Genomic DNA, 27,011 nt, shown 5'->3' on the forward strand with positions numbered 1-27,011 from the left:
AAGTGACAAGTCATGGTATGTACTCTGTTATATGTACTGTATGTCTATATGTATGTATTGTATGTAGTATGTATGTTGTATGTACTATGTATGTATGTATGTATGTTGTATGAATGTAGTATATTTGAAGTATGTATGTTGTCTGAATGTTGTATATATGTAGTATGCACGTATTATGTAGTATGTATGTATGCATGTTGTATGAATGTAGTATATATGAAGTATGTATGTAGTATGTTGTATGAATGTAGTATGTTGTATGAATGTTGTATATATGTAGTATGTATGTTTGTAGGTTACTTCCTACCTCTTTTAATTTTTCTTTCCTAACTTTTGGATTTACAACCCTAGCGTGCTCTGATGGTTCATCTGTGCTACTGAGCAATTTATTAGCCATTAACAACTTTTCATTGTCTGTAATGGTGGGATCAAAAAACGATAATCCCACCAACTCTGCATTCAAATACCACAAATGGTTCGAAAATTTGGTCAGGGCTATTTCTGCAATGTTGTTGTCACATTCTTTATAGTCTAACAGACTATGCAAAATACCTAAATCTTAAAATACCTCAATTTGGATTTTTTCAAACTTTGAGCGACGAGCGGCACGGGTTAACGTCGTTTGATCGAGCTCAAATTTTGGCTCTCTCAATATCTGGAAAGGGGAATCGTTTTGTGGGGTCCAGACGAACAAGATTCTGACATTTTTTCCCCCCCATATGAGATCCGGTCACCCTACTGCGCACAATAGACACAGGAACATTCAGGGCTTTGGAGATGGACTTGTAGCCTTGAGATTGCTCATGCTTCCTCACAATTTGGTTTCTCAAGTCCTCAGACAGTTCTTTGGTCTTCTTTCTTTTCTCCATTCTCAATGTGGTACACACAAGGACACAGGTTGAGTCAACTTTAATCCATGTCAACTGGCTGCAAGTGTGATTTAGTTATTGCCAACACCTGTTAGGTGCCACAGGTAAGTTACAGGTGCTGTTAATTACACAAATTAGAGAAGCATCACATGATTTTTCGAACAGTGCCAATACTTTTGTCCACCCTCTTTTTTTATGTTTGGTGTGGAATTATATCCAATTTGGCTTTAGGACAATTCTTTTTGTGTTTTTTCATTTAAGACAAATTAAATGAAGATAATAATACCAAAGAATTTGTGTTTGCAATCATTTTCAGGAAGAAACTGAGTATTATCTGACAGAATTGCAGGGGTGTCAATACTTTTGGCCACAACTGTAAGTAAAAATCCAGTGTTCCTACCACTTATTGTCTAAAGATAGCAGACAATAAGTTGTAGGAGATGATATAAGAGGCAAACATTAGCTATTCAAAATGATCAAAAATCAACGTTTAAGACTAATATGACAACAGTGTATGGCTCTTGACCAATTGAAGAACAAACGCATAAATGCAAAACTCAACATATAGATAACAGTCTATTCCTCCTGGCTTACAGGAAATAGACGTGTGGATAATAAATGTAAAATGCTGTGTCGTCACACCAGATTTATATTTTTTTTTATGCTTGGCTGCTGTCACACACAGACACAGATGCAAAACTGCATCGCCATATTTTGAGAGCTATAATTTTTCCATCGTTTTGCTGACAGTCATGTGAGGGCTTGTTTTTTGCAGGATGAATTGATGTTTATTGGTATAATTTTCGGACACATGACATTATGTGATCACTTTTTATTCCAATTTTTGGGAGGCAGAATGAACAAAAAACAGCAATTCATATATTCTTTTTATGCCTTTCCACATGTAGTAAAATTGATAAGGCAGTTTTATTCTTCGGGTCAGTACTATTACAGCAATACCTCATTTATATTTTTTATGTTTCTGTGCTTTTACATAATAAAAACTATTTTATAGAAAAAATGAATCACTTTATTATGAGCGCTATAACTTTTTTTTATTTTTCTGCTGACGGACCCGTATGGCGGCTTGTTTTTTTCCAGGACAAGAATACGTTTTCAGCTGTGCAATTTTTATGTTTTTTATCGTGTTGTTTTCCACTTTTTCTTCAGCAATATGTTGAGAAAGCATAGTTTTGTGCTATGTTTCTTTTGTTTGTTTTTGAGGTGTTGACTGAAGAGGTTAACTAGTGGGACAGTTTTATAGGTCAGGTCGTTCTACAAGCGGCAATATCAAATATGTGTACTTTTTAATTTTATTTTTTACATATATTTATTGGATTAATATTTTCTTTATTTTGTGATTTTTTAAAAAAATATATTTTTATATTTTATTAACTTTTTTTCTACTCTTTTTTATTGTCCCCAGATGGGACATCAGCTGTATAAAGACAGATCGCTGATCTACCTGATCACAGAGCCATATCAATAGGGCAGTTTACAGGAAGACAGATCCTGCGGTGCCGTGTATCTACGGCGCAAGTCGGGAAGGGGTTTAAAGATGCTGTCTATGAATGGATGGATGAGCCAAGTTGTGCCCTTTCAAATACCTGCGCCTTCCTATTCCTAGCTTGAAGCCCTCAAACAGCGCGAAACGGCTGTTGTCAGTCTTTTTCGCACTCCTATGTCACTCCCCCGGCCTGACATGTGTTGCATGTGTCAATAAACCTGTGAAAATTTACATGACTTGTTGAGGGCGACCTTTTCTTCTATGTGGATTCCAAGGATTGCTTTTTCTTAAGGTCGGGCACCCGAGATTCCCAGTTGTCAGGTTCCTGCACGCCATCTGAGCTTCTACGGTAACAGCGGTGCCGTCCGCGTTTGTTTCTTTTAATTTCACATGTTTCAGTAGACAATAGGAAATATTCCTTCTAGTACAGACCATTTGCCAACATCCCTCTAAGCTGAAAATCCAAGAGCAAAGGTGCCAGGGCTGACACCTACCTCCAGCAAAAGCCCCTTTGTGCTTACAATACTGGTATACCCAGTTTCACCCTTTTGTCAACTAAATGGAACTCTACTGCCTGATTGATTTCAATTATTGATTATTTATTTCCTTCACACTCTACATGAGGTTTTAGATGATGAAGAAGATATGATTCCCACATAAAAAATAGTTTTTACCCTGTATGAGTTCTCTGATGTGCAACAAGTTTTGAACTCGTAGTATAACATTCCCCACATTCTGGACATGAATACGGCTTCTCTCCTGTGTGAATTCTTTGATGTGCAAGAAGATCTGATCTCTGGGTAAAACATTTCCCACATTCTGGACATGGATATGGCTTCATCCCTGTGTGGATTCTTTGATGTTTAAGAAGATCTGATCTCTGGGTAAAACATTTCCCACATTCTGAACATGAAAATGGCTTGTCTCCTGTGTGACTTCTGTAATGTGTAACCAAGTTTGACTTACGGTTAAAACATTTCCCACATTCTGAACATGAAAATGGCTTCTCTCCTGTGTGACTTCTGTAATGTGTAACCAAGTTTGACTTACGGTTAAAACATTTCCCACATTCTGGACATGGATATGACTTCTCTCTTGTGTAACTTCGCTGATGCATAAGAAAATTTGCTTTCTGGTTGAAACATTTCCCACATTCTGGACATGAATATGGCTTCTCTCCTGTGTGAATTCTCTCATGGTTAAACAATTTAGATTTACATGTAAAATATTTCCCACATTCTGAACAGGTAAATGGTTTCTTCTCTGTGGGAATTATTTGATGCTCAACATCACTTTTGCGGTTTTCATTTTGCTTATCAGTCTGTGATGAATCCAAATAGGTGACTGATTGAAAAGGCTCCAATGATTGATTTCTGCTCTGAAGGGCTGGAGGTATAGCTGGAATAACGGCATGCTTTTCATAGGCATCTGGTTTGACACCACAGTCACCTGCCAAGAATGAAACGGATTTTATTATTTTTCATTATCAATGCCTTATATTTTATATTATTTCTATATACATAATTCTATACAACTCAAAGTATAATGAAACTATGACCTAAGAGAGTGGTCAGCCACCTGTTCACAAATCCCATGGTACTGAACCTCTAAAGTACAATCGACAAACATAATACACAAACCCAGAAAAGTTTGAAGCAATAAAGGGAGGATTAAAAATAAGCTTTATCGCATTACAATCTATAGCAACAGATAAAAATATACACCATAAACACCAAGGTTACTTACCGGTAGCCGGTTTTTCTCGGAGCCCATGACGGCACACATGAGAGAGGGGATCCGCCCAGTCAGGACAGGAACCCTACTGAAGATAAAAGGGGTGGTACCTCTCCTTCGCTTCAGTTGGTTTACAGAGCATGAGCGGCCCCCCGGGTTAGTACACATGGTTAAACTATCACCACATTATATCCAAATAAAAAAGCACCCAAACTATAGTGCACACCAAAATGAATGAAAAGGGGGGGGGGGGAATATACAGGTGCCGTCATGGGCTCTGGAAAAACCGGCTCCTGGTAAGTAACCTTGGTGTTTTCCAGTCTCCCATGACGGCACACATGAGACTTTTGTAGAATAAGACACCTTAGGGAGGGACCACCACTTGCAGCACCCTTCTACCAAAGGTTAGGTCAGTAGAGGAAGACAGATCAAGACGGTAGTGCTTAAAAAAGGTGGAAGGTGAGGACCAAGTAGCGGCTTTACAAATCTGCTCAATCGACACCTCAGCCTTCTCTGCCCAGGAGGTAGCCACGGCTCAGGTGGAGTGAGCCTTGATGCCTTCTGGAACCAGGGCGCCACTTGCGGAGTAGGATAACATAATGGCCTCCCTGATCCATCTGGCAATGGAACTCTTAGCTACCCCGTGCCCTTTTCTACTACCTTGAAATGCTACAAAAAGGGACTGATCTTTCCTCCACTGACTAGTTACTGACATATATTGTACTATGGCTCTTCTTACATCTAATGTATGGAACTTTTGCTCCCCAGGGTTTCTAGGATTGTTACAGAACGATGGCAAAGAGAGTAGTACTGAAGGAGATAGCAGAAATTTTTGAACCCCTCTCCATAATCTTTGAAAATTCTTGGAGAACAGGAGAAGTCCCAGAAGACTGGAGAAGAGCAAATGTTGTTCCTATCTTCAAAAAGGGGAAGAAGGTGGACCCAGGCAACTATAGGCCGGTGAGTCTGACTTCTATACCAGGAAAGATCTTTGAACAATTATACAACATGTATGTCAGTACCTGGATAAGAATGAAGTGATTAAACAGAGTCAGCATGGGTTTGTAACTAATAAGTCATGTCAGACTAACTTAATTTCCTTCTATGACGGAATCACTGATTGGGTGGATCAAGGAAATGCTGTAGATATAGTATATATTGACTTCAGCAAAGCATTTGACAAAGTATCTCATACAATCCTTAGTCATTTTTTCAATAAGTATGGAATGGACAAGGCAACTGTTAGGTGGATTCATAACTGGCTTAGTGATCGGACCCAAAGAGTGGTCGTAAATGGCTGCACATCCAGTTGGAAGAATGTCTCAAGTGGGGTACCACAGGGCTCTGTCCTGGGCCCTGTATTGTTCAACATCTTTATCAACGATTTAGATGAAGGAATTGAGGGTAAACTGATTAAATTTGCTGATGACACAAAGCTAGGAGGGATAGCTAATACTAGAGAAGAGAGAGAGAGGATTCAAAAAGATATAAATAAACTGGAGAAGTGAGCAGCAACTAACAGAATGGTTTTTAACAGGGAAAAATGCAAAGTACTACATCTGGGCAATAAAAATGAAAAAAGCATATACAGAATGGGAGGAATAGGGCTAAGCAACAGCACATGTGAAAAAGACTTGGGTATACTAATAGATCACAGACTGAATATGAGTCAACAGTGTGATGCAGCAGCAAAAAAGGCAAATGCAATTCTAGGATGTATTAACAGAAGCATACAGTCTAGATCACGTGAAGTCATTATTTCCCTCTACTCCTCTTTAGTCAGACCTCATCTGGAATATTGTGTCCAGTTTTGGGCACCACATTTTAAAAAAGACATCAACAAACTGGTGAAAGTTCAGAAAAGAGCAACCAGAATGGTGACCGGTCTGCAAACCCTGTCTTATGAGGAAAGGTTGCAGGATTTGGGAATGTTTAGTTTGCAAAAGAGAAGACTGAGAGGAGACTTAATAGCTGTCTACAAATATCTCAAGGGCTGTCACATTGTAGAAGGATCAACTTTATTCTCATTTGCACAAGGAAAGACTAGACGCAATGGGATGAAACTGAATGGGAGGAGACACAGATTAGATATTAGAAAAAACTTTTTGACAGAGTGATCAATGAGTGGAACAGGCTGCCACGAGAAGTGGTGAGTTCTCCTTCAATGGAAGTCTTCAAACAGAGGCTGGACAGACATCTGACTGGGATGATTTAGCGAATCCTGCTTTGAGCAGGGGGTTGGACCAGATGGCCCAGGAGGTCCCTTCCAACTCTACGATTCTATGATTCTCGATCTCCTGAGTCCTATGAAACTTTTGGACTACCTTGGGGAGATAGGCCGGGTCTGGTCTTAGAACCACTCGGTCATCCAAGATCTGTGTATATGTAGGACATATAGAAAGAGCTTGTAGGTCGCTGACTCTTCGGGCTGATGTTAAGGCTACCAGTAAGACAGTTTTAAGTGTAAGTAGCTTTGGTGACAGCTCTAGTAGTGGTTCAAAGGGATCTTTGGTTAAGGCCTCTAAGACTAGGTTGAGGTCCGAGGGTTGTATCTTTGGGATAATGACCGGCCTTGACCTGCCATAGGATTTTATAAATCGGGACACCCACCTAATGGCTGCTAAGTTGCAGTTATATAGGGCCCCCAAAGCTGAGACTTGAACTTTGAGTGTGTTAGTGGCTAACCCCAGTTGTAGCCCCGACTGTAAGAATTCTAGGATAGGTCCCACTGGCGCTACATCCCCCAAGGGTTCCCCCAGGAAGTCTAGGAACTTTTTCCATGTTCTACCGTAGATTTGGGATGTTATAGGTTTCCTACTTTTCAACAGGGTGGAGACTAACCCTGGAGAGAATCCCTGGCGACTCCGTAGCGCCCTCTCAAATTCCAGGCTGCTAGATGGAAGCCCTTCACCTGAGAGTGGACCACTGGTCCCTGGGAAAGCAGGTCTGGAATCTCCGGTAGTATACATGGATCTGTCACTGACATGAGTCTCAGAAGGGAGAACCAAGGCCTTCTCGGCCAAAACGGAGCTATAAGAATTACTCTCGCTCGATCCTCCCCGATTTTCCTGACCACTACTGGGATCATTGTTATCGGGGGAAATGCATAGGCCAGGATGAACTTCCAGGGTATTTGTAGGGCATCTACTGTGAAGGGGTTTTCCCTTGGATTTAGTGAGCAGAACTTCCTGACCTTCCGGTTGTGTGCGGTGGCGAACAGGTCTGTTTCTGGTTTGCCCCAGGCCTGAACTATTTGTTGGAAGACTTGGGGGTTTAGGGACCATTCCCCTTGTCTTAGATGCCTGCGACTCAGGAAGTCTGCCTGTATATTTTCTGCCCCCTTTATGTGCAGTGCTGTGATGGATAACAGATGTTGTTCTGCTAGCTGGAAGAGTAGATCCGATATTTGCATGAGGCCCCGAGATCTCGTTCCCCTCCTGGTGATTGATGTAGGCTACTACTGCCTGATTGTCTGTCATGACCCGGGTGTGGCGGCCCCGAAGTAAGGGAAGGAAATGTTTCACGGCTTTTTCAACTGCCCATAGTTCTTTTACATTTGAAACGTGATCCCTTTCTAGCGAGGACCAGGTCCCCTGTATTGAGTGGGATCTCAGGTGTGCTCCCCATCCTGTGGCACTCGCGTCTGTTGTAATGATGTCCTCGACTGGTTTTTGCCACGGGACACTGGCTGATTCTTTTCTACAGTCCACCAGAGCAGGGAATCTCTTACAGCCACTGAGAGACATAGTTTGCCTTCTAAATGCCCTTTTAATTGTTTCTGTGCTGACAGAACTTCCCACTGTAGTTGCCTTAAGTGGTACTGCGCCCATGCTACTGCGGGTATGCATGATGTCAGTGAGCCTAAAAGGGATATTGCGTTCCTCAGAGTCATATTTGGCCTTTGTATTGCTGTGCGAGCTAGGCCTCTTATCTTGGTCACTTTGCTCTCTGGTAGGAGGCAGCGTTGTTGCTCAGAGTCCAATATCAACCCTAGGAAGAATTGCTCTTTTACTGGGGTTATCCTTGACTTGGGGATGTTTACTATCCATCCTAGTCCTACTAGAATTGCTATCACTTCCTTCACTTGATGTTTGCAGTGGGACTCCGACCTCCCTATTACCAGAAAGTCGTCTAGGTATGGGACGATCACTATGTTCCTGGAACGAAGAAAAGACATTACTTCGGCCATCACTTTGGTGAATACTCTGGGGGCTGTAGACAAGCCAAACGGAAGGGCTGCGTTTTGGTAGTGTTTCACCTGCCCCTGGACATAGAGCGTTACTCTCAAATATTTTTGATACTCCCGATGAATTAGGATGTGATAGTAGGCATCTTTTAAGTCTACCACTGCCATGAGGCAATGCTGGAACAGGATCTTTGTGGCTGTGTTGATTGACTCCATTTTGAAGGAGCAATTGTCTACCCATTGAGTCTGCTCAGGTTGACAATGGTTCTCCAAGAGCCGTCTGGTTTTTGTATTAAGAAGAGGGGGGAGTAGAACCCCCTTCCTTCTTCTTGCACTGGGACTTCCTGTAGGACTTGTTTTTTCACTAGTCCCAAGACTTCCATCTCCAGGTCCAGCTGTTGCTCTTGGGCTTTCCCTCTGGGTGTCATTATGAAGGTATGCCTGGGCGGACGGATGAATTTTATTTTTAAGCCGTCCTTGATTATATTTAGGACCCATGTACTGGGGGAGATATTTGCCCAGGCGGAAAGGAAGAGAAAAAGCCTTCCCCCAACCTCCGGCCCAATGTCATTGGGGAGATTTTTTGGAGGAAGTGGAGGGCCCTTTAAACATATAGCCTGATCCCCTTCTTTCTTTAAAGTCCCAGCTTTTTCTATCTCCCGGGGGACGACCCCTGTTAAATCTCCTCCTCCGAAAAGGCTGCTTTTTAGGTTCTCCTGGAAATCGGGGAAAGCTTTTCTTCCTATCCCCCGCATGTTCCAAAATCTCTTCTAGTTTTTTCCCGAAGAGGAATTGGCCATCGCATGGAATGGAACATAACCTATGCTTTGATGGTAAATCTCCAGGACACCCTTTAAGCCACAGGGCCCGTCTTGCCACATTTGACAGGCTTGCTGCTCTAGCTGTCAATCTTGCGGAGTCTGCAGAGGAATCTGCTAGGAAAGCCGCTGCTCCGTGAACCAGTGTCAAATTAGACATAATTTCGTCCCTAGGAACTCTATCCTTGATCTGGTCCTCTATTTGTTGTAGCCAGACCATGAGGGCACGAGCGGTACAGGTACCAGCTATCGCTGGCTTCAATCCACCTGCTGAAGCTGTTAGCACCGCACCCGGCAAGGTGGAATTCCCTGGAGTGGACCCTCTGGGCCGTGGCACCGAGGGGCCCCGGACGAGCAACCAGGTGTGGCCGATCTCTATACAGGGACCATTTGGCGCAAGTCCAGAGACTCGAATGCCATGGCAGCCGGAACCAAGAGGGGCGGCTCGGAATGGATCACAGAGCTGCAGACGGGAAGAAGGACTGCGTAAGGACGGCTGGAACAAACACTGGTAGCCTAGACTAGAACAGGACAGCAGGTTGAGGCCCATGTAGGCAAGGCTTGAGGCTGACAGCAGGTACGGACTCGGGTAGGCAGAGCTGGAGCAGGCACGGACACAGGACTCGGAGCAGGCACGGACACAGGACTCGGAGCAGGCACGGACACAGGACTCGGAGCAGGCACGGACACAGGACTCGGAGCAGGCACGGACACAGGACTCGGAGCAGGCACGGACATAAGGACTGGAGCAGGCACGGACACAGGGACTGGAGCAGGCACGGACACAAGGAGCAGAGCTGGAAGGAAACACAGAGATTAGGCAGGGAGCCTGATGCCAGGCGAGAACACAGGGCCTAAGGTGCTGCAAGAAACAACCACGGTCAGGCGCCTCCACTAGGGGAGGGCGGCCTGATATAGCTGCCGCTTTGCCCTCATTGGTCCGGCGGTGCAATCGGGGCAGGGCACCGCCGGAGACCAGCTCAGCTGTGGAGAGCCGGCCGCGGCCTACGGCGCATGCGCCAGGCCTGTGGTGACGTCACCAGCCGCGGGCCGGATGGAGAGAGACGCCGACGCCGGGGCTGGAGGGAGCGCGGCTGCCGGGCGAGGTAAGTATAGCCGCGCGCACTGGGACGCCGGGCTGGGAGCGTGACAGGGGGACCAGGGGCCGTGATGGCAAGGCCGGGGGCCGTGACAGTACCCTCCCCCTTAAGCCGCCCCCTGCTGCGGTTGGCAAAAAATTTCCTGAGAATGTGGGGGCGTTGATGTTCTCCCGGGGCTCCCAGGATCTCTTCTCAGGACCAAAACCCTCCCAGTCAACAAGGAAAAAGGTCTTCCCTCTAACTCTCCTCATTGCGAGAATATCCCTTACCTCGAAAGTGTCATCCGAGCCCACCGGCTGAGGGGCTGGAGTAGGTGAAAGATGGAACTGATTCAGGACCACAGGTTTCAGGAGAGAAACGTGGAAGGTGTTCGGGATACGGAGCGAAGCAGGCAACCTCAACTTGTAGGCGACTTCGTTGACTCGTTCCAGGATCTCAAAAGGACCTATGTACCGGGGGCCCAACTTGTAAGAGGGTAGTTTTAGTCGTATGTACTTGGATGAAAGCCAGACCTTATCCCCAATGTGAAACGGTGGAGGATCCAGCCTTCTCTTGTCTGCGTGGTTCTTCATTCGCTCGCTGGCCCTTTTGAGGGAGGAGTTGGTCTCGGACCAGATTTCAGAGAATTCCTGGAACAGGGAGTTGGCTGCCGGTACTTCGGAGGTTGGGGTGACAGGAAGAGGTATGTTAGGATGTTTGCCGAATACCACAAAAAAAGGGCGATTTAGTAGAGGGTTCGCCGGCATGATTTAGCCGTAAACTGTACTCCACGATCAGAGTCAATTCGTTGAGGTAGACCGTGTAGTCTGAAAATCTGATGGACGAAGATCTTGGCTAATCCGGGTGCGGAAGGAAGGCCGCTTAACGGAATGAAATGCGCCATTTTAGAAAAGCGGTCCACCACCACAAGAATCACCGTATAGCCAGACGAGCGGGGCAGATCAGTGATAAAGTCCATGGCGATATTCTCCCAAGGTGACTTCGGTACCGGCAAGGGAAGCAGCAGGCCAAATGGAGGACGACGAGGTGTCTTATTCCTAGCACAGGAGGAACAGCAGGTGACGAAGTCTGCCACATCTTGATGAAGAGTGGGCCACCAGTAATACCGCGTTATGAGAGCCAGGGTCTTCCCAATTCCGGCATGACCAGCCACTTTGGAGGAATGCCCCCACAGAAGAACTCTCCTCTTGACGTTCTCTGGCACGAGAGTCTTGCCCGGAGGTGGAGAAAGCAGAGACAACGGGGCCACTGTGATTATCCTCGTAGGCTCGATAACATGGGAAGGTTCCTCCCCAGACTCAGTTGGTTGAAAGACTCTGGATAGAGCATCGGCTTTAGCGTTCCTGTCTCCAGGGCGGAAGTGCAGCTCGAAATCAAAGCGAGCGAAAAACAGGGACCATCTAGCCTGTCGAGGATTGAGTCTCTGGGCGGTCTGGAGGTAGGCTAGATTTTTGTAGTCAGAGTAAACAACAAATGGGTGAACTGCTCCTTCCAAAAGGTGACGCCACTCCTCCAATGCCAATTTGATGGCCAAAAGCTCGCAGTCACCAATCGAATAGTTACACTCAGCAGGGGAGAAGGCTCTGGAGAAGAATCCACAGGGGCGTAGGCGGCCCGAACCGGTTCTCTGGGATAAGACAGCCCCGGCGCCAGTCGAGGAAGCGTCCACCTCCAGCACAAAAGGCTTGCTGCTCTCAGGACGGATCAACACGGGAGCAGTGGAAAAAGCCTGTTTTAGCGACTGGACGGCCTCTTCGGCTTCGGGTGTCCAAGAGTTAGCAGAGATCCCCTTTCAGGTAAGGGCCGAGATCGGCTTGAAGAGTGAGGAAAAATGCGGAATGAACTGCCGATAGTAGTTCACGAACCCCAGAAAACGTTGAATGGCTCTTAAGCCAACGGGGCGAGGCCACTTGAGAATGGCGGACAGTTTCTCGGGATCCATCTGCAGCCCGGCATCGGAGACGATGTAGCCCAGAAAAGGCAGTGAGGTCTGCTCGAACAGGCACTTCTCCATCTTGGCATATAAACGATTCTCTCAAAGACGCCGAAGAACAAGGCGGACAGTCCTCCTGTGGGATGGAAGATCTGAGGAGGAGACCAGGATGTCTTCCAGGTATACTACGACACAGGAGTACAGGAGATCCCGAAAGATTTCATTGACGAGCTCCTGGAACACCGCCGGGGCATTGCACAGACCGAATGGCATCACTAGGTACTCATAATGACCGTCACGGGTGTTAAAGGCGGTCTTCCATTCATCGCCGGCACGGATGCGGATGAGGTTGTACGCCCCCTGAGGTCCAATTTGGAGAAGATGCGTGCCCCTCTGAGACGGTCAAACAACTCCGGGATAAGAGGGAGTGGGTACCGGTTTTTGATAGTGATGTTGTTCAATCCTCTATAATCGATACATGGGCGCAGCGAACCGTCCTTTTTAACAAAGAAGAACCCGGCGCCTGCAGGAGACGAAGACTTCCGAATGAATCCCTTGGCGAGGTTCTCCATGACGTATTCAGACATGGCTGCGGATTCTGCCCCTGGGAGGAGTAGAACCTGGGATTAGCTCGATCGGGCAGTCGAAGGGCCGATGTGGTGGAAGGACCTCCGACTCCTTGTCGAAAACGTCTGCATAAGCCCAATAGGCTGAGGGAAGCCCAGAGAGCTCCTGAGGTGGGCGGACGGGAACCACTGGATGAATGGGGTTCAGACAGCGACCATGACACGGATCTCCCCAGCGCAAGACCTCCCCGATCGACCAGTTGAGTATCGGCTGGTGTGTCCGTAACCACAGGAGACCAAGTAGAATGGCATGAGACAAGTCGGGCAACACGTAGAAGGCCACTTTTTCACGGTGGAGAGCGCCGACTTGCAAGACAACCTCCTCAGTGACCGCAGTGATGGATTCCAGTAGCGGTCGGCGATAATCCGGGGGTTCTTCAGGGTGACTACGGGAATACGATATTTGTCCACAACTTCACGCCGGATGAAGTTGCCTGCTGAGCCCGAATCCACATAGGCCACCTCAGACCCACGCCTCTCCCCTGAAAGTAGAAGAACAGAAAGTGCGAGGGCCTGAGAGGAATCATAATCACCTAGGAAGGCCTCTCTTACCTGGTCTAGGTGAAAGAGTTTCGCGGTCTCTCAGGACAAGAGCGGATGAAGTGGGATGCTCCCCCACAATAAAGACAAAGACCTTGCTCCCGTCTCTCCCTCTGACGTCTCTCAGCCATCCGGACCCGATCCACCTGCATGGGCTCAGGAGGCGGAGTATGTACAGGACCAGGCGAGCGTGGATTAAAGGACCGACTAGCGGTCGGGGCAGGCCTATTGGGCCTCCTGTCCCTCGCCGATTCTCGGGCGCGCTCCTGAAACCGAAGGTCTATTCGAGTGGCCAGGGAGATGAGGTCCTTGAGGGTGGTGGGAGTATCCCGCCCCGCCAACTCATCCTTAATTCTGCCCGACAACCCACGCCAAAAGGCCCCGACCAATGCCGCAATATTCCAACCCAATTCGGAGGACATGGTGCGGAACCGAATGGCGTATTGACCAACTGTCAGGGTGCCCTGGTGGAGGTTGAAAAGTGATTCAGTAAGCGAGGCTACCCGTCCGGGCTCATCGAACACCTTACGAAAGGTGTCCAGGAAAACCGGGATGTTAGAGACTATGGGATCGTCCCTCTCCCAGAGCGGATTTAACCAGGATAAGGCCTCTCCCTCCAGATGGGACATGATAAAGGCCACCTTGGCCCTATCGGAGGGATACTGGTGAGGCTGAAGCTCAAAATGCAAGCCACACTGGTTTAGGAACCCTCTACACTGTTTGGGGTCCCCACCGTATCGGGGTGATTTGGCAAGGCGAGGAGAGGGAAACGGAGCGGGACTGGGGATGGAGGCCGAGACCGCGGCGGCGGACTGGAGATCTCCCAGACGGCTGTCTACCGAGGCCACATAAGACAAAATATGGGTCTGAGCGTCCCGCTGCTGGCTCAACTCCTGCTGGAGGCTGGCCAGCTGAGCGGCATTCCCCGGATCGGCCGCCTGAAGAGCGGACAGGCGGGACTCCATGGCCTTCATGACCGACATGATGCGCCCCTGGTTCTCCCGTAAAAAGAGGAACTCCTTTTGACCGGGAGCTGAAACACCGGCGGGATCCATGGCCTGACCGTACTGTTAGCACCGCACACGGCAAGGTGGAATTCCCTGGAGTGGACCCTCTGGGCCGTAGCACCGAGGGGCCCCGGATGAGCAACCTGGTGTGGCCGACCCCTATACAGGGACCATTTGGCGCAAGTCCAGAGACTCGAATGCCACGGCAGCCGGAACCAAGAGGGGCGGCTCGGAATGGATCACAGAGCTGCAGACGGGAAGAAGGACTGCGTAAGGACGGCTGGAACAGACACTGGTAGCCTAGACAAGAACAGGACAGCAGGTTGAGGCCCGTGTAGGCAAGGCTTGAGGCTGACAGCAGGTACGGACTCGGGTAGGCAGAGCTGGAGCAGGTACGGAGACAGGACTGGAACAGGCTCGGACACAGGACTTGGAGCAGGCACGGACACAGGACTTGGAGCAGGCACGGACACAGGACGGCAGGACTGGAACAGGTACGGACACAGGACTTGGAGCAGGTACGGACACAAGGACTGGAGCAGGCACGGACACAAGGACTGGAGCAGGCACGGACACAAGGAGCAGAGCTGGAAGGAAACACAGAGATTAGGCAGGGAGCCTGATGCCAGGCGAGAACACAGGGCCTAAGGTGCTGCAAGAAACAACCACGGTCAGGCGCCTCCACTAGGGGAGGGTGGTCTGATATAGCTGCCGCTGTGCCCTCATTGGTCCGGCGGTGCCATCGGGGCAGGGCACCGCCGGAGACCAGCTCAGCTGTGGAGAGCCGGCCGCGGCCTACAGCGCATGCGCGAGGCCTGCAGTGACGTCACCAGCCGCGGGCCGGACGGAGAGAGACGCCAACGCCGGGGCTGGAGGGAGCGCGGCTGCCAGGCGAGGTAAGTATAGCCGCGCGCACTGGGACGCCGGGCTGGGAGCGTGACAGGGGGACCGGGGGCCGTGATGGCAAGGCCGGGGGCCGTGTCAGAAGCTTCCTAGATGTGCGTTAGGAAACAGTCTGCTTTTTTAATCAAGCGGGTCTTTCAACACGCCAGAGTCCTCTAATGGTAGGGATACCTTTTTTGAGGATCTGGCTACGGCCCCATCAATTTTAGGGACTTTTTCCCAGGTTTCTGAATCCTTCTGCTCAAAAGGGTACCTCCTCTTTGATGTGAAGGTAAGCCCCCTGACCTCTCAGGTTTTTTCCATTCCCTGTCAATTAGTGCTTTTATTTTATCATTTACAGGGAAGGTACGTTTTCGCTTTTCCTCCAGTCCTCCAAACATTACATCCTCTAATGATTTGGGAGCCTTTTCCTCTTTAAGGCCCATTGTAGCCCTAATAGCTTTAACCAGCTTTTCCACGTCCTCCATTGGGAAACATGGACGGCCACCTATATCGCTGTCCGAGGAGGATTCTGAGGACTGAGTAGAGGAAAAGGAGGTGGAGGGGGTCAAGGATCTATCCCGCCCCTTCTGCCTTGGCGAGGCCTCTGAATCGGAGCTCCTTCTACGGTTTCTTTTCTCTTTCTTTTTGAGGGCTGCCCTTAGGGAACCTTTCACCTCCTGTTGTATTAACGGTTTAAGGCTAGTCACCAAATCAGGGGTCTCCTCTTGTATAGTTTTGTTTATACAGTCAGCGCAGAGGTCTTTCTGCCACTGATCTGCCAGCAGGTGTTTGTATAGGGCGCATTCTCTATTTTTTGTTTTGTTGCTGGCCTTCCTCGACCCCTAGTGATCAAACAGAGAAAATGGAACCCCGTTACCATAAGGGTGACATTCATGTAGATCACTCACCACCGCTGTCAATCAGGGGTACCGATCTCGGAGATTCCTCAGACGTACTTGTGACGTTTCTCCTGGACGTCTCAGAGTCATGCCGGTTGCGTTTATGACTGCCGCTCCCACCACTTGAGCGACTGCTCCTGGTATGCTGGCGGCCCGGCATCTGGCGAGAGGTCTTGCTGCTGACGCTGCTGTCGCTGCTCGTCTTGCCCCACTTACATCATGAAGCCTTGGGCATGAGTGCGTCTTCCGTGGTCATCCCCCTTTTGTAAGGGGGATCCACTGCACTCTCCGCCTCCTCCGGTTACCCCCACAGCCCCTCCCCCCCGCCATGCCGCCGGGATCTCCTTTCGCTGGCCGGCGTTGTTTGCTATGGGCGCCGCCATCATGGATTTCCGCCGCCGCCTCCCGACGTCACGCAGGCATGCCCCTTTCCCAGCATGCCCTGCGTGTGACGTCAGAGCGGCGCGACCCGGAAGCGGCCGCTCCTGACGCCGCTGTGCTTCCTGGATGCGGCAGAGTGGGAGAGGGCGGCGCGGCAGCCACGGCAGAGCCCCAGGACCCCAGGCCGTGCTGATGTTTGTTGATGGATGCATGGACTGGTGAATGATTCATTGGAAACCCCTACCCTCTGATACTACGTCTGTGAAAGTGCCCGAGTTATTGCCAGTATCAGCGCCAGCGTGCTATTGCTCCATTGTCTCAGCAGCCTAGCGTCAGCATTGCGCCTGCTAGTTAGCAGTGTCATTGCAGCGGCTCCGTTCTTGCCGCGCTGTAGTTGCAGCCCTGCGTGCATTCGCGGTTGCGACGCTCTACACCCGATCCTTGTCGGTAGGTCTAGACGGAATAAGCACCGCCATCTAATGCTACTCCTGTGACCAGATACCGCGGGTGCAGCGCTGTAGTTCTGTGTCCTAAACAGACTCAGCGTTTTTGTGTTTATTATTTGTAACGGGGTCTTCCAATCTCAGGTACCTCTTTCAGTAGCACCCCGTGTTTCCAGAGGTCCACTCTGCTTTGGCTGGAGTCTGAATGAAGGACGCTGGCTGGAATTCCTTGGTTACATGGGCGCATATAAAAGATCACTGCTTCTCCACGTATTTCCAGTCTGACAACACTTTATTCACAGGACACAGAATATATCACACAGATACAGAGGGCAGGCCAATAAAAAAGCGGCAGGCCAGGCATACATTACATGCCGATATTTACTGTGGGAATTACAAAGGTGGGGGGGGGGCTTGGCGCAGCCTGTGGGCTGATGCATTAGGGTCATGCATCTCCCATGGAACCCATTATACATACATATAACTGCACAACATATTCTGGGTGCTGAGTGGTTCCGTAACACGGCTCCCCTTTTCAGCGACGCGATCGGCATACACAGTCTGATCCTTAACGGATCGGTTTGGGGATGACCGAAGTTTATAGGGTTGGTACAAGTTCCGTTTGTCAACTTAGTCCATCGGCGTTACCGTTTTGTTTGCAGGGTCTGTAGTGGATGGTGAAGTCCAGAGGTTGTAAGGCTAAACTCCACCGCAGCAATCTGGCATTGTCTCTGGAGACCCGATTAAGCCTGACTAGGGGATTATGGTCCGTTAGGAGGGAAAACTGTCGACCATACAAATATGGTGTCATGCTCGCCATGTCTGTTATGTCCGCCATGTCTGTTTTGCCTCATGACCCTGGAGCGGTGTGCACGCGCATCTCATGTCTGCTATCCTGCTTGTTCCCTAGAGCAGTGTGCACACTCACCTCATGTCTGCTGAGCTGCAAGATGCCTGCGTTTCTGCTTTGCCTTCTGTGATCTTCTCGTCATGTCTGAAACTCTGATCATGTGACCTTTCCTAGGATCCTGCACTGTCTGGTTCTGCAATCATCTCGTCATGTCTGAAACCTTGATCATGTGACATTTCCTAAGATCCTGCACTGTCTGGTTCTGCAATCATCTCGTCATGTCTGAATCCCTGATCATGTGACTGCGCTCTGAGATCCTGGAGCATCTGAACTAGGAAGTTCTCCCCTGGTCCTGACCAGGAAGAGGAGGTGCTATGCCCCATATTAGACTGCCCCTTCCTATGCTCAGGGCCTGAGTATTGTGTGGTGTCCCTGCATGGCTGCTTGGTCTGTGGGGCGCACCCTCTATTCTGTGCCCGTTCACCTAGCTCTGTCGTGCGTCTCTGCACACGCTCCGTGCTCGCACTCCGTCTCTTGTCCCGTACCTTGTCTTATGTTTGTCCATTGTGCCATGTTCGTCCTTGTCCTGCTTGACTTGTAGTCCTTCTGTTATTCTCTCCCTTGCCTGTTTTCGCTATGCCTTGTTTCGTACCTTTCCTTGCTCTGCCTTGTTCCTCCCTATGGTCTCAGTCTTTGCTTGCTCTGCCTCGCTCTCTCCTATGGTGCTCGTAGTGCTCCCTGGCACACGCACCATCCCTCTTTTCTTTCCTTTTGTGCTCTTTTCCATGTCTAGTCCCAAGGCTCTGCCTTGGCCCGGCTCTGGGCTTCGGCCTACGCTCTGTTCTTTGCTCTGACCTGATTCCGTGTTTCTGCCTATGCTTCCATCCCTGGTTCTGTACTCGGTCTAAGCTCTGCCTGGTTTCTTGTCTTGTCTTCCCTTGCTGCTTCGTATGCTCTTTGCATGCGCCTGGCCTTCCTAGCCTCCTGTTTGTGCCTCAGCCGTGCCCACCTGCTTGTGCCTCAGCTGTGCTCGTCGGTCAGTGACAGCTGTGTCACCTGCCATGCCTCAGTCGGGTTTGCTGGAGTCAGTCAGTGCCGCAGCCCGATCAGCTAGCCAGTGCCCCAGCCGTGCCCTCTGTGCTCCCTTGCGCTTCACGCTGTTTCCGTACTGTGCCCTGCGTGCTCTCTAAAGCACGCGCAGGCCCTCGCCTGCCCATGGCATACCTCCCCGTTCTTCTGTAAAAGTACGCGCAGGCTTTGCCATGTCCCCTGTCGTACCCACTTGCACGCACAGGCCCTAACCCTGTCCTGGAACCCTGACCCTGATGTGCCTCTCTGCACGCGCAGGACTCTGCCTCGCCTGACCCTGGCGTGCCCCTTTGCACGCGCAGGACTCTGTCTAGTATCTTGTGCCTTGGCGTGTCTCTACACACGCACTCTGTCTTACATTGTGCTTTGGCGTGTCTCCAAGCACACACCCTGCCTTGAACCCTGGCGTGTCTCCAAGCACGCACCCTGCCTTGAACCCTGGCGTGTCTCCAAGCACGCACCCTGCCTTGAACCCTGGCGTGTCTCCAAGCACGCACCCTGCCTTGAACCCTGGTGTGACTCCAAGCACGCACCCTGCCTTGAACCCTGGCGTGACTCCAAGCACGCACCCTGCCTTGAACCCTGGCGTGGCTCCAAGCACGCACCCTGCCTTGAACCCTGGCGTGGCTCCAAGCACGCACCCTGCCTTGAACCCTGGCGTGGCTCCAAGCACGCACCCTGCCTTGAACCCTGGCGTGGCTCCAAGCACGCACCCTGCCTTGAACCCTGGCGTGGCTCCAAGCACGCACCCTGCCTTGAACCTTGGCTTGCCTGCCGGATTCCCGAAACCTGCCAACCGTTGCCAGAGGTCCGGAACCAGATGACTGCGGCCTGATGTCCGGAGCTGATGTCCGCAGCCTGATGCCTGGACCCTGTCGATCATTGCCAGTAGTCCGGAGTCCGATGCCATCGCACCCCGTCTTGGATCCTGGCGTGTCCTAGCATGCATCCCTTCTAGAAACTCTTGTGTGATCCCTATCACGTATCCTGTCCTGGACCCCGGTATGTTTTCGTGCACGTACTATGCCTGGAACATTTGGCGTGCCCTTGCACGCATCCTGCCGTGTTTCACTGTTTGTGCCCTGCACCTGATTCCCTGTTATGCCTTGCACCTGAATAAAGTGTGAATCCACGTTTGAGGAAGAAACTGTGTGACTTCGCTTTATGTTGGGTATCCTGTCCGTCCTGTTGTCAGACACTTAATAGTGTCTCCTTGAGCCGGCCGTCTGGTCCAGCTGCCGTGGTGGCTCACCCCCCTTGGTCTTGCCCCTGACACTCCCTGTACAGGAGGTGGGTTCTCACTAGGTCAGCTCGCCCTAGGTGGGTGGGTGCCATGGCCCAGAGGGTCCACTCTAAAAAGGAAAATAGGCTCAGCAGAAGCTGAGTCCGTCACATATGGTTGCAACTTTTTGAGTGCCCATACTACCGCCAGGCACTCCTTCTCGATGGCCGCATAGCTTACTTCACGGGGCAGTAGTTTCCGACTCAGGTAAGCTACTGGGTGTTCTTGGCCTTCCGGCCCGACTTGGCTCAGTACTGCCCCCAATCCAAACATAGAAGCGTCTGTGTGAACAAGGAAACGTTTAGTTGGATCGGGTGCGGCCAATACAGGGGTATTGGTGAGGGCGTCCTTTAGTTGGCGGAAGGCTTCCTCACACTCTGGGGTCCAGGTTACCTGGCGGGGGAGGTTCTTACGGGTCAGATCAGTGAGGGGCTTGGCTACGCTGCTGTAATTGGGAACGAATTTCCTGTAATACCCCGCTGTCCCTAGAAACGCCATGACCTGGGTTTTATTGCGTGGGGTGGGCCATTTGGCTATGGCCTCAATCTCGGCTGGTTCTGGTCGCTGTTTCCCACTTCCCACCTAATGCCCTAAATACTGAACCTCTGCTTTGCCCACGTGACACTTGTTTGGGTTCAGGGTGATTCCGGCCTGGTGGATCCTGTCCAATACTGTCTCTAGGTGATTTAGATGCTCTTCCCATGTCGCACTGTAGATGGCGATGTCGTCCAGGTAGGCACAAGCATATCCTGGAGACCATCCAGAAGCCGGTCAGCCAGCCTCTGGAAGGTCGCAGGGGCATTCTTCATCCTGAATGGCATAACTCGAAACTGAAATAAGGTGAACGGGATGACAAATGCCGGCTTGGGAATAGCGTCAGGACTAAGGGGAATCTGCCAGTAGCCTTTGCAAAGATCGATGGTGGTCAAATACTTAGCCCAAGCCAGCCGGTCTAACAACTCATCCACACGAGGCATGGGATATGCATCCATCACTGTTTTCTCAATGATCTTACAATAGTCTATACAAAACAGTGTAGTCCCATCCTTCTTGGGCACTAACACTACAGGGAATGCCCAGGGACTGACTCTTCAATGACCCCTAAACGCAACATCTCTTGTATCTCTTGTCGCATCCCCTCTCGTAGAGACTCAGGGACGCGGAAGGGGTTTTGTCGCAGGGGGGTCTGATCCTGAGTCTCAACCTTGTGTTGTGCCAGGCGAGTGTACCCTGGTCTCCCCGAAAACATCCTCTGTCGCTGCCTCAACAACTCCTCCGCCTGCTGTTTCTCCCGGGGGCCTAGGTCATCACCCAAGTGTACCTGGTCCCATGTTTTAGACTGAGTCCTTTCCCCTAAGACATCTGGCAAGGGAAGTCCGGCTAAATCCTCTGCTTCAGGTGCACAGATGGCCACTACCTCTTCAGGGCGCTCCCAGTAGGGCTTCAGCATATTCACGTGGAACACGCGGATAACCCTGGGGTCCTCACAATCGGCGACATTATAGGTTGTGTCGGCTATTTTCCCCACTACCTGGTAGGGCCCCTGCCATGCAGCTTGAAACTTATTCTGCTTAGTGGGCTCTAACACCAGGACCTTCTGTCCTATTTCCAAGGTGCGCTCTCTGTCCCTCCGATCGTACCATACGCGCTGGCGCCGCTGGGTCGCCTGCATGTTCTCACGTACAGCCTGGGTCAGCTCCTGTAGGCGGTCCTGGAATTCCAGCACATAGGGTACAATAGGTACCCCTTCTATGAGGCCCTCCCCTTCCCAGTGTTCTAGCACTAAGTCTAGGGGTCCCTTTACCCGTCTCCAGTAAACCACCTCGAACGGGGAGAACCCCGTGGATTCTTGGGGCACCTCCGGATAGGCAAACAGGAGGTGTGGCAAGAATTTCTCCCAGTCCCTATAGGTCCTGGTAAAAGTCCCAATGAGCTGTTTTAATGTCCCGTTAAAGCGTTCACACAACCTATTGGTTTGCGGGTGGTACGGGGCGCTTCTAATGGACTTTACGCCGCACAGCTTCCAAAGTTGGTTGGTCACCTCTGCTGTAAACTGGGTACCCTGGTCCAAGATAATCTCCCGGGGAAATCCAACCCGTGAGAAAACCTGAAGCAGGGCGGCCGCCACCGTCTCTGCCAGTATGTTAGGTAACGCAACCGCCTCTGGATAGAGTGTGGCATAATCTACCACTGTCAATATATACCTTTTCCCTGACGGACTGGGTTTGGCTAACGGCCCTATCAGATCGACCGCTACTCGGCTAAATATTTCCTCCACAATGGGGAAGGGGCGTAATTTGGCCTTGCATCGATCCCCCCTCTTGCCAATGCGCTGGCAACTGTCACAGGTCTGGCAGTACTGACGAACATCATAGGTTACCCCCGGCCAAAAGAAGTTTTGTGTCAGACGATGCCTGGTGCGTCTGACGCCGAAGTGCCCGGCCAAGGGTATGTCATGAGAGATTCGCAGTAACTCCTGCCTATACTTCTTGGGAACTACCAGCTGTCGTTTTATAGTGGAGCTCGTCCCTGTGTGGTGCTGCTCTGTGATCCAGTAGAGGAGTCCCTGCTTCCATACAAAGTGTTCCCCTTCCAGTACCCCTCTCCCCTCCTGTGCCTTCCCACGATATCCCTCCAATGAAGGATTCTCAAGTAACTCCCTCTTAAATTCATCTGGGGTGGCCCAAGAAATGTGTCTGGCTATGGGAATACGTGTAGGGCTGGGATGTCTTACCTGGACCTCCTCTGAGTGTGATTCCGCCTCCGCAGCTCGAGCTTGTCTCCAGGTGGTCACAGGATATGTCTCAGTCAGAGGTGCAACCGAGAATGCAACGCGGCAAGAACGGAGCCGCTGCAATGACACTGCTAACTAGCAGGCGCAATGCTGACGCTAGGCTGCTGAGGCAATGGAGCAATAGCGCGCTGGCGCTGATAATGGCAATAACTCAGGCACTCTTACAGACGTAGTATCAGAGGGTAGGGGTTTCCAATGAATCATTCACCAGTCCATGCATCCATCAACAAACATACAGCAGCAGTATGGCTATACTAGCGCATGGCGGAACAGCCATGCGCACTTTTTATAGCGAACGGGACCTTCCGGAAATCTCCAGGTCTCCAAGAGGAGCCAATAGGATCCAACACAGGACCTGGACACCTGACTCCCGAACTCCAATGGGAGTTCGTCCCATGAGCATGCTCAGATGCAGGGGTAGAGGACTTAGCCTCCGGAGAGAGTTGATGCAAGGCAATCTCCTCTGCAGTCTCCTCTACAGCAGATGCAGAGCAGGAGACTGCAGGATGTGAGGATCTAGATTTCAGCAAAGGAGAGACAGAAATCTGACTCCTAACATAACGGAGTAACCATATCAGATATAGCAGCATATGAATGTACAGCCAGTGAGACCAGCAAGGAGATCAAATGTATAAAGGCCAGTATATGTGCAAGACTGAAATTACTGATGCAAATAACAGTAAAGGATCTCTAGTTGTAAAACATGAAAAAAATGGAATATATGTCTTCAGAGGAATTAGTAAAGTGCATTGTATTGGTATATATAAAGTGTCATAAAGACTACAATAATCATATAATAAACACCACTTGCACGTATCTCAAGAAGGCATATGCCTAAAATATAGCAGCAGGTAGAGAAGTGGTCAGTGAAATCAGTGTTGACATCAACCAGTTTGAAATGTGTTGTGTTCATATATGAATGATTGGGGATTGACCTTTACGGCTACCATTTCCACTGATTCTATCCAGTATTTGGACTTATGGGTGCGGCTTGACAGCCTGGGGATGGTGCCCACTGCAACACATTTCAAACCTGTTGATGTCAACAGTTACCTGAGGTTTGACAGTGGGCACCTCCCCGGGTGGGTGAAGAATGTGCCCTATGGCCAATATTGGAGAATAAGGAAAAATTGCACTTTTGACCAGGATTTCCAAACTGAATCCAGAATCCTCAGAAAAAAGTTTGTGGAGAAAGGATACCCAAAAAAAATCTTTTGAAAGATGCTTATAAGAGGACGTGCAATTTTACACAAGATATATGTATAAAAAAGATGGAGGAGAAAAACAGGACACCTGGGGTTAATATGGAGAGGAATAAATGGAGTTTGATATCACCTTCTGTCATTCTAGATCAGTTGTGCGTAAATTGTTGGAGAAACATTGGTTCATCTTACAAGGAGATCCTCTTTTGGCCCCAATGATTCCCGGCAAACCAAGTATTATTTATAGAAAAAATAGAAGTCTAAAAAATTTGTTAGCACCAAGTAACATTGCGCGGAAGTATAAAACGTCATATGAAAATGATAATGGCAGCTGGGGCTGTTTTGCATGCAAAGTGCCCAAGTGCTTGTGTTGTGGAGTGATTCAGGATGGTGCAAGGAGTTGCTGTTCTGGCACCACCAATGAGACATTCCAGATCAAGCACAGGGTTACTTGTCAGTCCACATATATCATCTATTTATTGGAATTCCCTTGTGAGCTCCAATATGTGGGAAGGACCATCCAAACAGCGCATGCAAGATTGAACAAGCACAGACAGAACATCCGCTCGGGTCACCAATTACACAGTGTGTCCCAACATTTTGCAGGGAGTCACAATGAGAATCCAGGAAAGATAAGACTGACCATATCAAAGAGCTTGGTGAAGAGAGGGTGAGTAACCTTAGAAGAGAAAGTTACTGGATGTTCAAGTTGGGCACATTATATCCAGAGGGACTGAACCTCACTATAGAAAAAGTATCCAGGTAGGGCTAAGAATTCAGCGACTATGATTGATTTCCCTTTTTTTTTTTTTTTTTTTTAGAGGAGAAGGAAGGAGAAAAGGAAAAAAAAAAAAAAAAATGGAACTTTTTAAAAAAGTTTTTGTGGAAAGGGTTTTTTTTTTTTTTTTTTAGAGGAGAAGGAAGGAGAAAAGGAAAAAAAAAAAAAAAAATGGAACTTTTTTAAAAAGTTTTTGTGGAAAGGGTTTTTTTTTTTTTTAAGAGAGTAAGAAAGGGCATCATTTTATGAAATATTGATAAGGTTGAATGTTGTAATATGTATAATGAATTGTGACCAAGTTTTTTTTTGTTTTTTTTTTTCTCATGTTTTGTTGGGTATGTAAGGGTTAACGCGTAACATTAAGGGGAAGTTGCATAGGATTGTGGGTTGTTTTAATTGGGGCTACCTTTAAAGGCTGTAACAATGGATGCTTCCTTCATTCCACCTGAGGAAGACGGCTGTGACCGCAGAAACGCGTTGTGGGTATTGGAGGAAGAAATAAAGCTGATTTTTAAAACCTTTTTTTATGGTTTCTGCCTCTCCTTTAGCGCTCCTATAGACCGCTTTGCTGCAGCTTTTCACTTATTTTCCTCTCCTTGAGGACTAGCGGCAGGAGCAGCTTGGAGGGCAGTTGCTTGCGGGAGGGCCTGCGGTTTTTTCGGCGACGCTGAGAAGCTCCAGGACCTTTGGTATCGCATTTACGGCTGTGGCCGGCTACAAGATACATCTGGAAGCCGGTGAGAGATGGACCGAACATTAGAGCGGAGGTTGCCGACAGCCACGTGCAGTGCCCTCCTGGGGTGAGAGGACACGCTCCCCACCCACTACTAACGTTCACACCGTGGTTGTGCAAGGGTGGCACAACCCTCTAAGGTGAGCACCCTGTTCGTTTAGTTAGGGAAATCAATTTTAATACAGGTACACTCATTGCGTCTCGCTTTTTATTTTTTTCTTATACAGTGTTGTGATGGCGGCTTAAAAAAAATCTTTTGGCCAAAACAAAAACTCCTGGCTATATGTGTGATCTGGTGATGAACTGTTAATATGTGATTGGTGAGAAGTGGAGTTTTTCCAAGAGAGAGCGGTGGGGCTGTGGACAGTTTGAGAGGGGAAGGTGGGGCTGGGGGGTGGAGCCTGAGCAGAGTCTCAAGGGGGCTCCGAAAATTTTGCCAGTATGGGGCCCCGAAATTCTTAGTGGCAGCCCTGTTTGCATGTATAGAACAACAGCAGAGCATGCAGGATGGGGGGGGGGAGCATATACCAGACTAGGGGAGCAAATATCAGGCTGGAGGAGCATATACCCGGTTGGGTGGAACATACACCAGGCTGGGGGAACATATACCAAGCTGGGGGATCATCTAACAGGCTGCAGGAACATATAACATGCTGGGGTAACATATACCAGGCTGGAGGACATATACCAGGCTGGAGGAGAACACACAAGGTTGGGGGAGCACAGACCAGGCTGGGGGAGTATGTAGCTCTGGCAAAAATTAAGAGACCACTGCAAAATTTTCAGTTTGTCTGATTTTTCTCTTTATAGGTATATTTGAGTTAAGTGTAAATTGCTCTTTTAGTCTATAAACTACTGACACCATGCCTCCGAATTTCCATGCCCTAAATTTTGTATTTATTTTCAGAAAATGAGAAATGGTCAAAAACAAAAAAAATGCAGTGCTTGCAGACCTCAAATAATGCTAAGAAGACAAGTTCATAATCATTTAGAAACAACAATACTAATGTTTTAACTCAGGAAGAGTTCACAAATCAATATTTTGTGGAATAACCATGATTGTTAATCACAGCTTTCATGCGTCTTGGCATTCTTTCCACCAGTCTTTCACACTGCTTTTGGGTGACCTTATGCCACTCCTGGCACAAAAATTTAAGCGGTTCTTCTTTATTTTATGGATTGTGACTATCCATCATCCTCTTGATTACATTGCAGAGGTTTTCAATGGGGTTCAGGTCTAGAGATTGGGCTGGCCATGACAGGGATTTGATGTGGTGGTCCTTCATCCACACATTGATTGACCTAGCTGTGTGGCATGGCGCATTGTCCTCAGAGTTGGGGGAACATTGCCTGAG

At 49.1% G+C, this 27,011-nt stretch overlaps 2 protein-coding genes across 2 annotated transcripts in view; one reads left to right on the plus strand and one right to left on the minus strand.

Moving 5' to 3' along the window:
• The window catches only part of LOC141094226 (uncharacterized), a 754,752-nt gene that overhangs the window by 521,703 nt on the left and 206,038 nt on the right, over positions 1 to 27,011 (plus strand). The window lies entirely within an intron of this gene.
• The window catches only part of LOC141094316 (oocyte zinc finger protein XlCOF8.4-like), a 45,462-nt gene continuing 20,141 nt past the window's right edge, over positions 1,691 to 27,011 (minus strand). Inside the window, exon 7 of the mRNA XM_073580155.1 lies at positions 1,691 to 3,825. Within this exon, the coding sequence (XP_073436256.1) occupies positions 3,047 to 3,825 (779 nt within the window). The 3' untranslated portion in view covers positions 1,691 to 3,046. The remainder of the gene's footprint in view (positions 3,826 to 27,011) is intronic.

The sequence above is a fragment of the Dendrobates tinctorius genome, unplaced genomic scaffold (genome assembly GCF_039654945.1).
Source record: "Dendrobates tinctorius isolate UK_male_01 unplaced genomic scaffold, ASM3965494v1 ptg000063l, whole genome shotgun sequence".
Classification (NCBI taxonomy): Eukaryota; Metazoa; Chordata; class Amphibia; order Anura; family Dendrobatidae; genus Dendrobates; species Dendrobates tinctorius.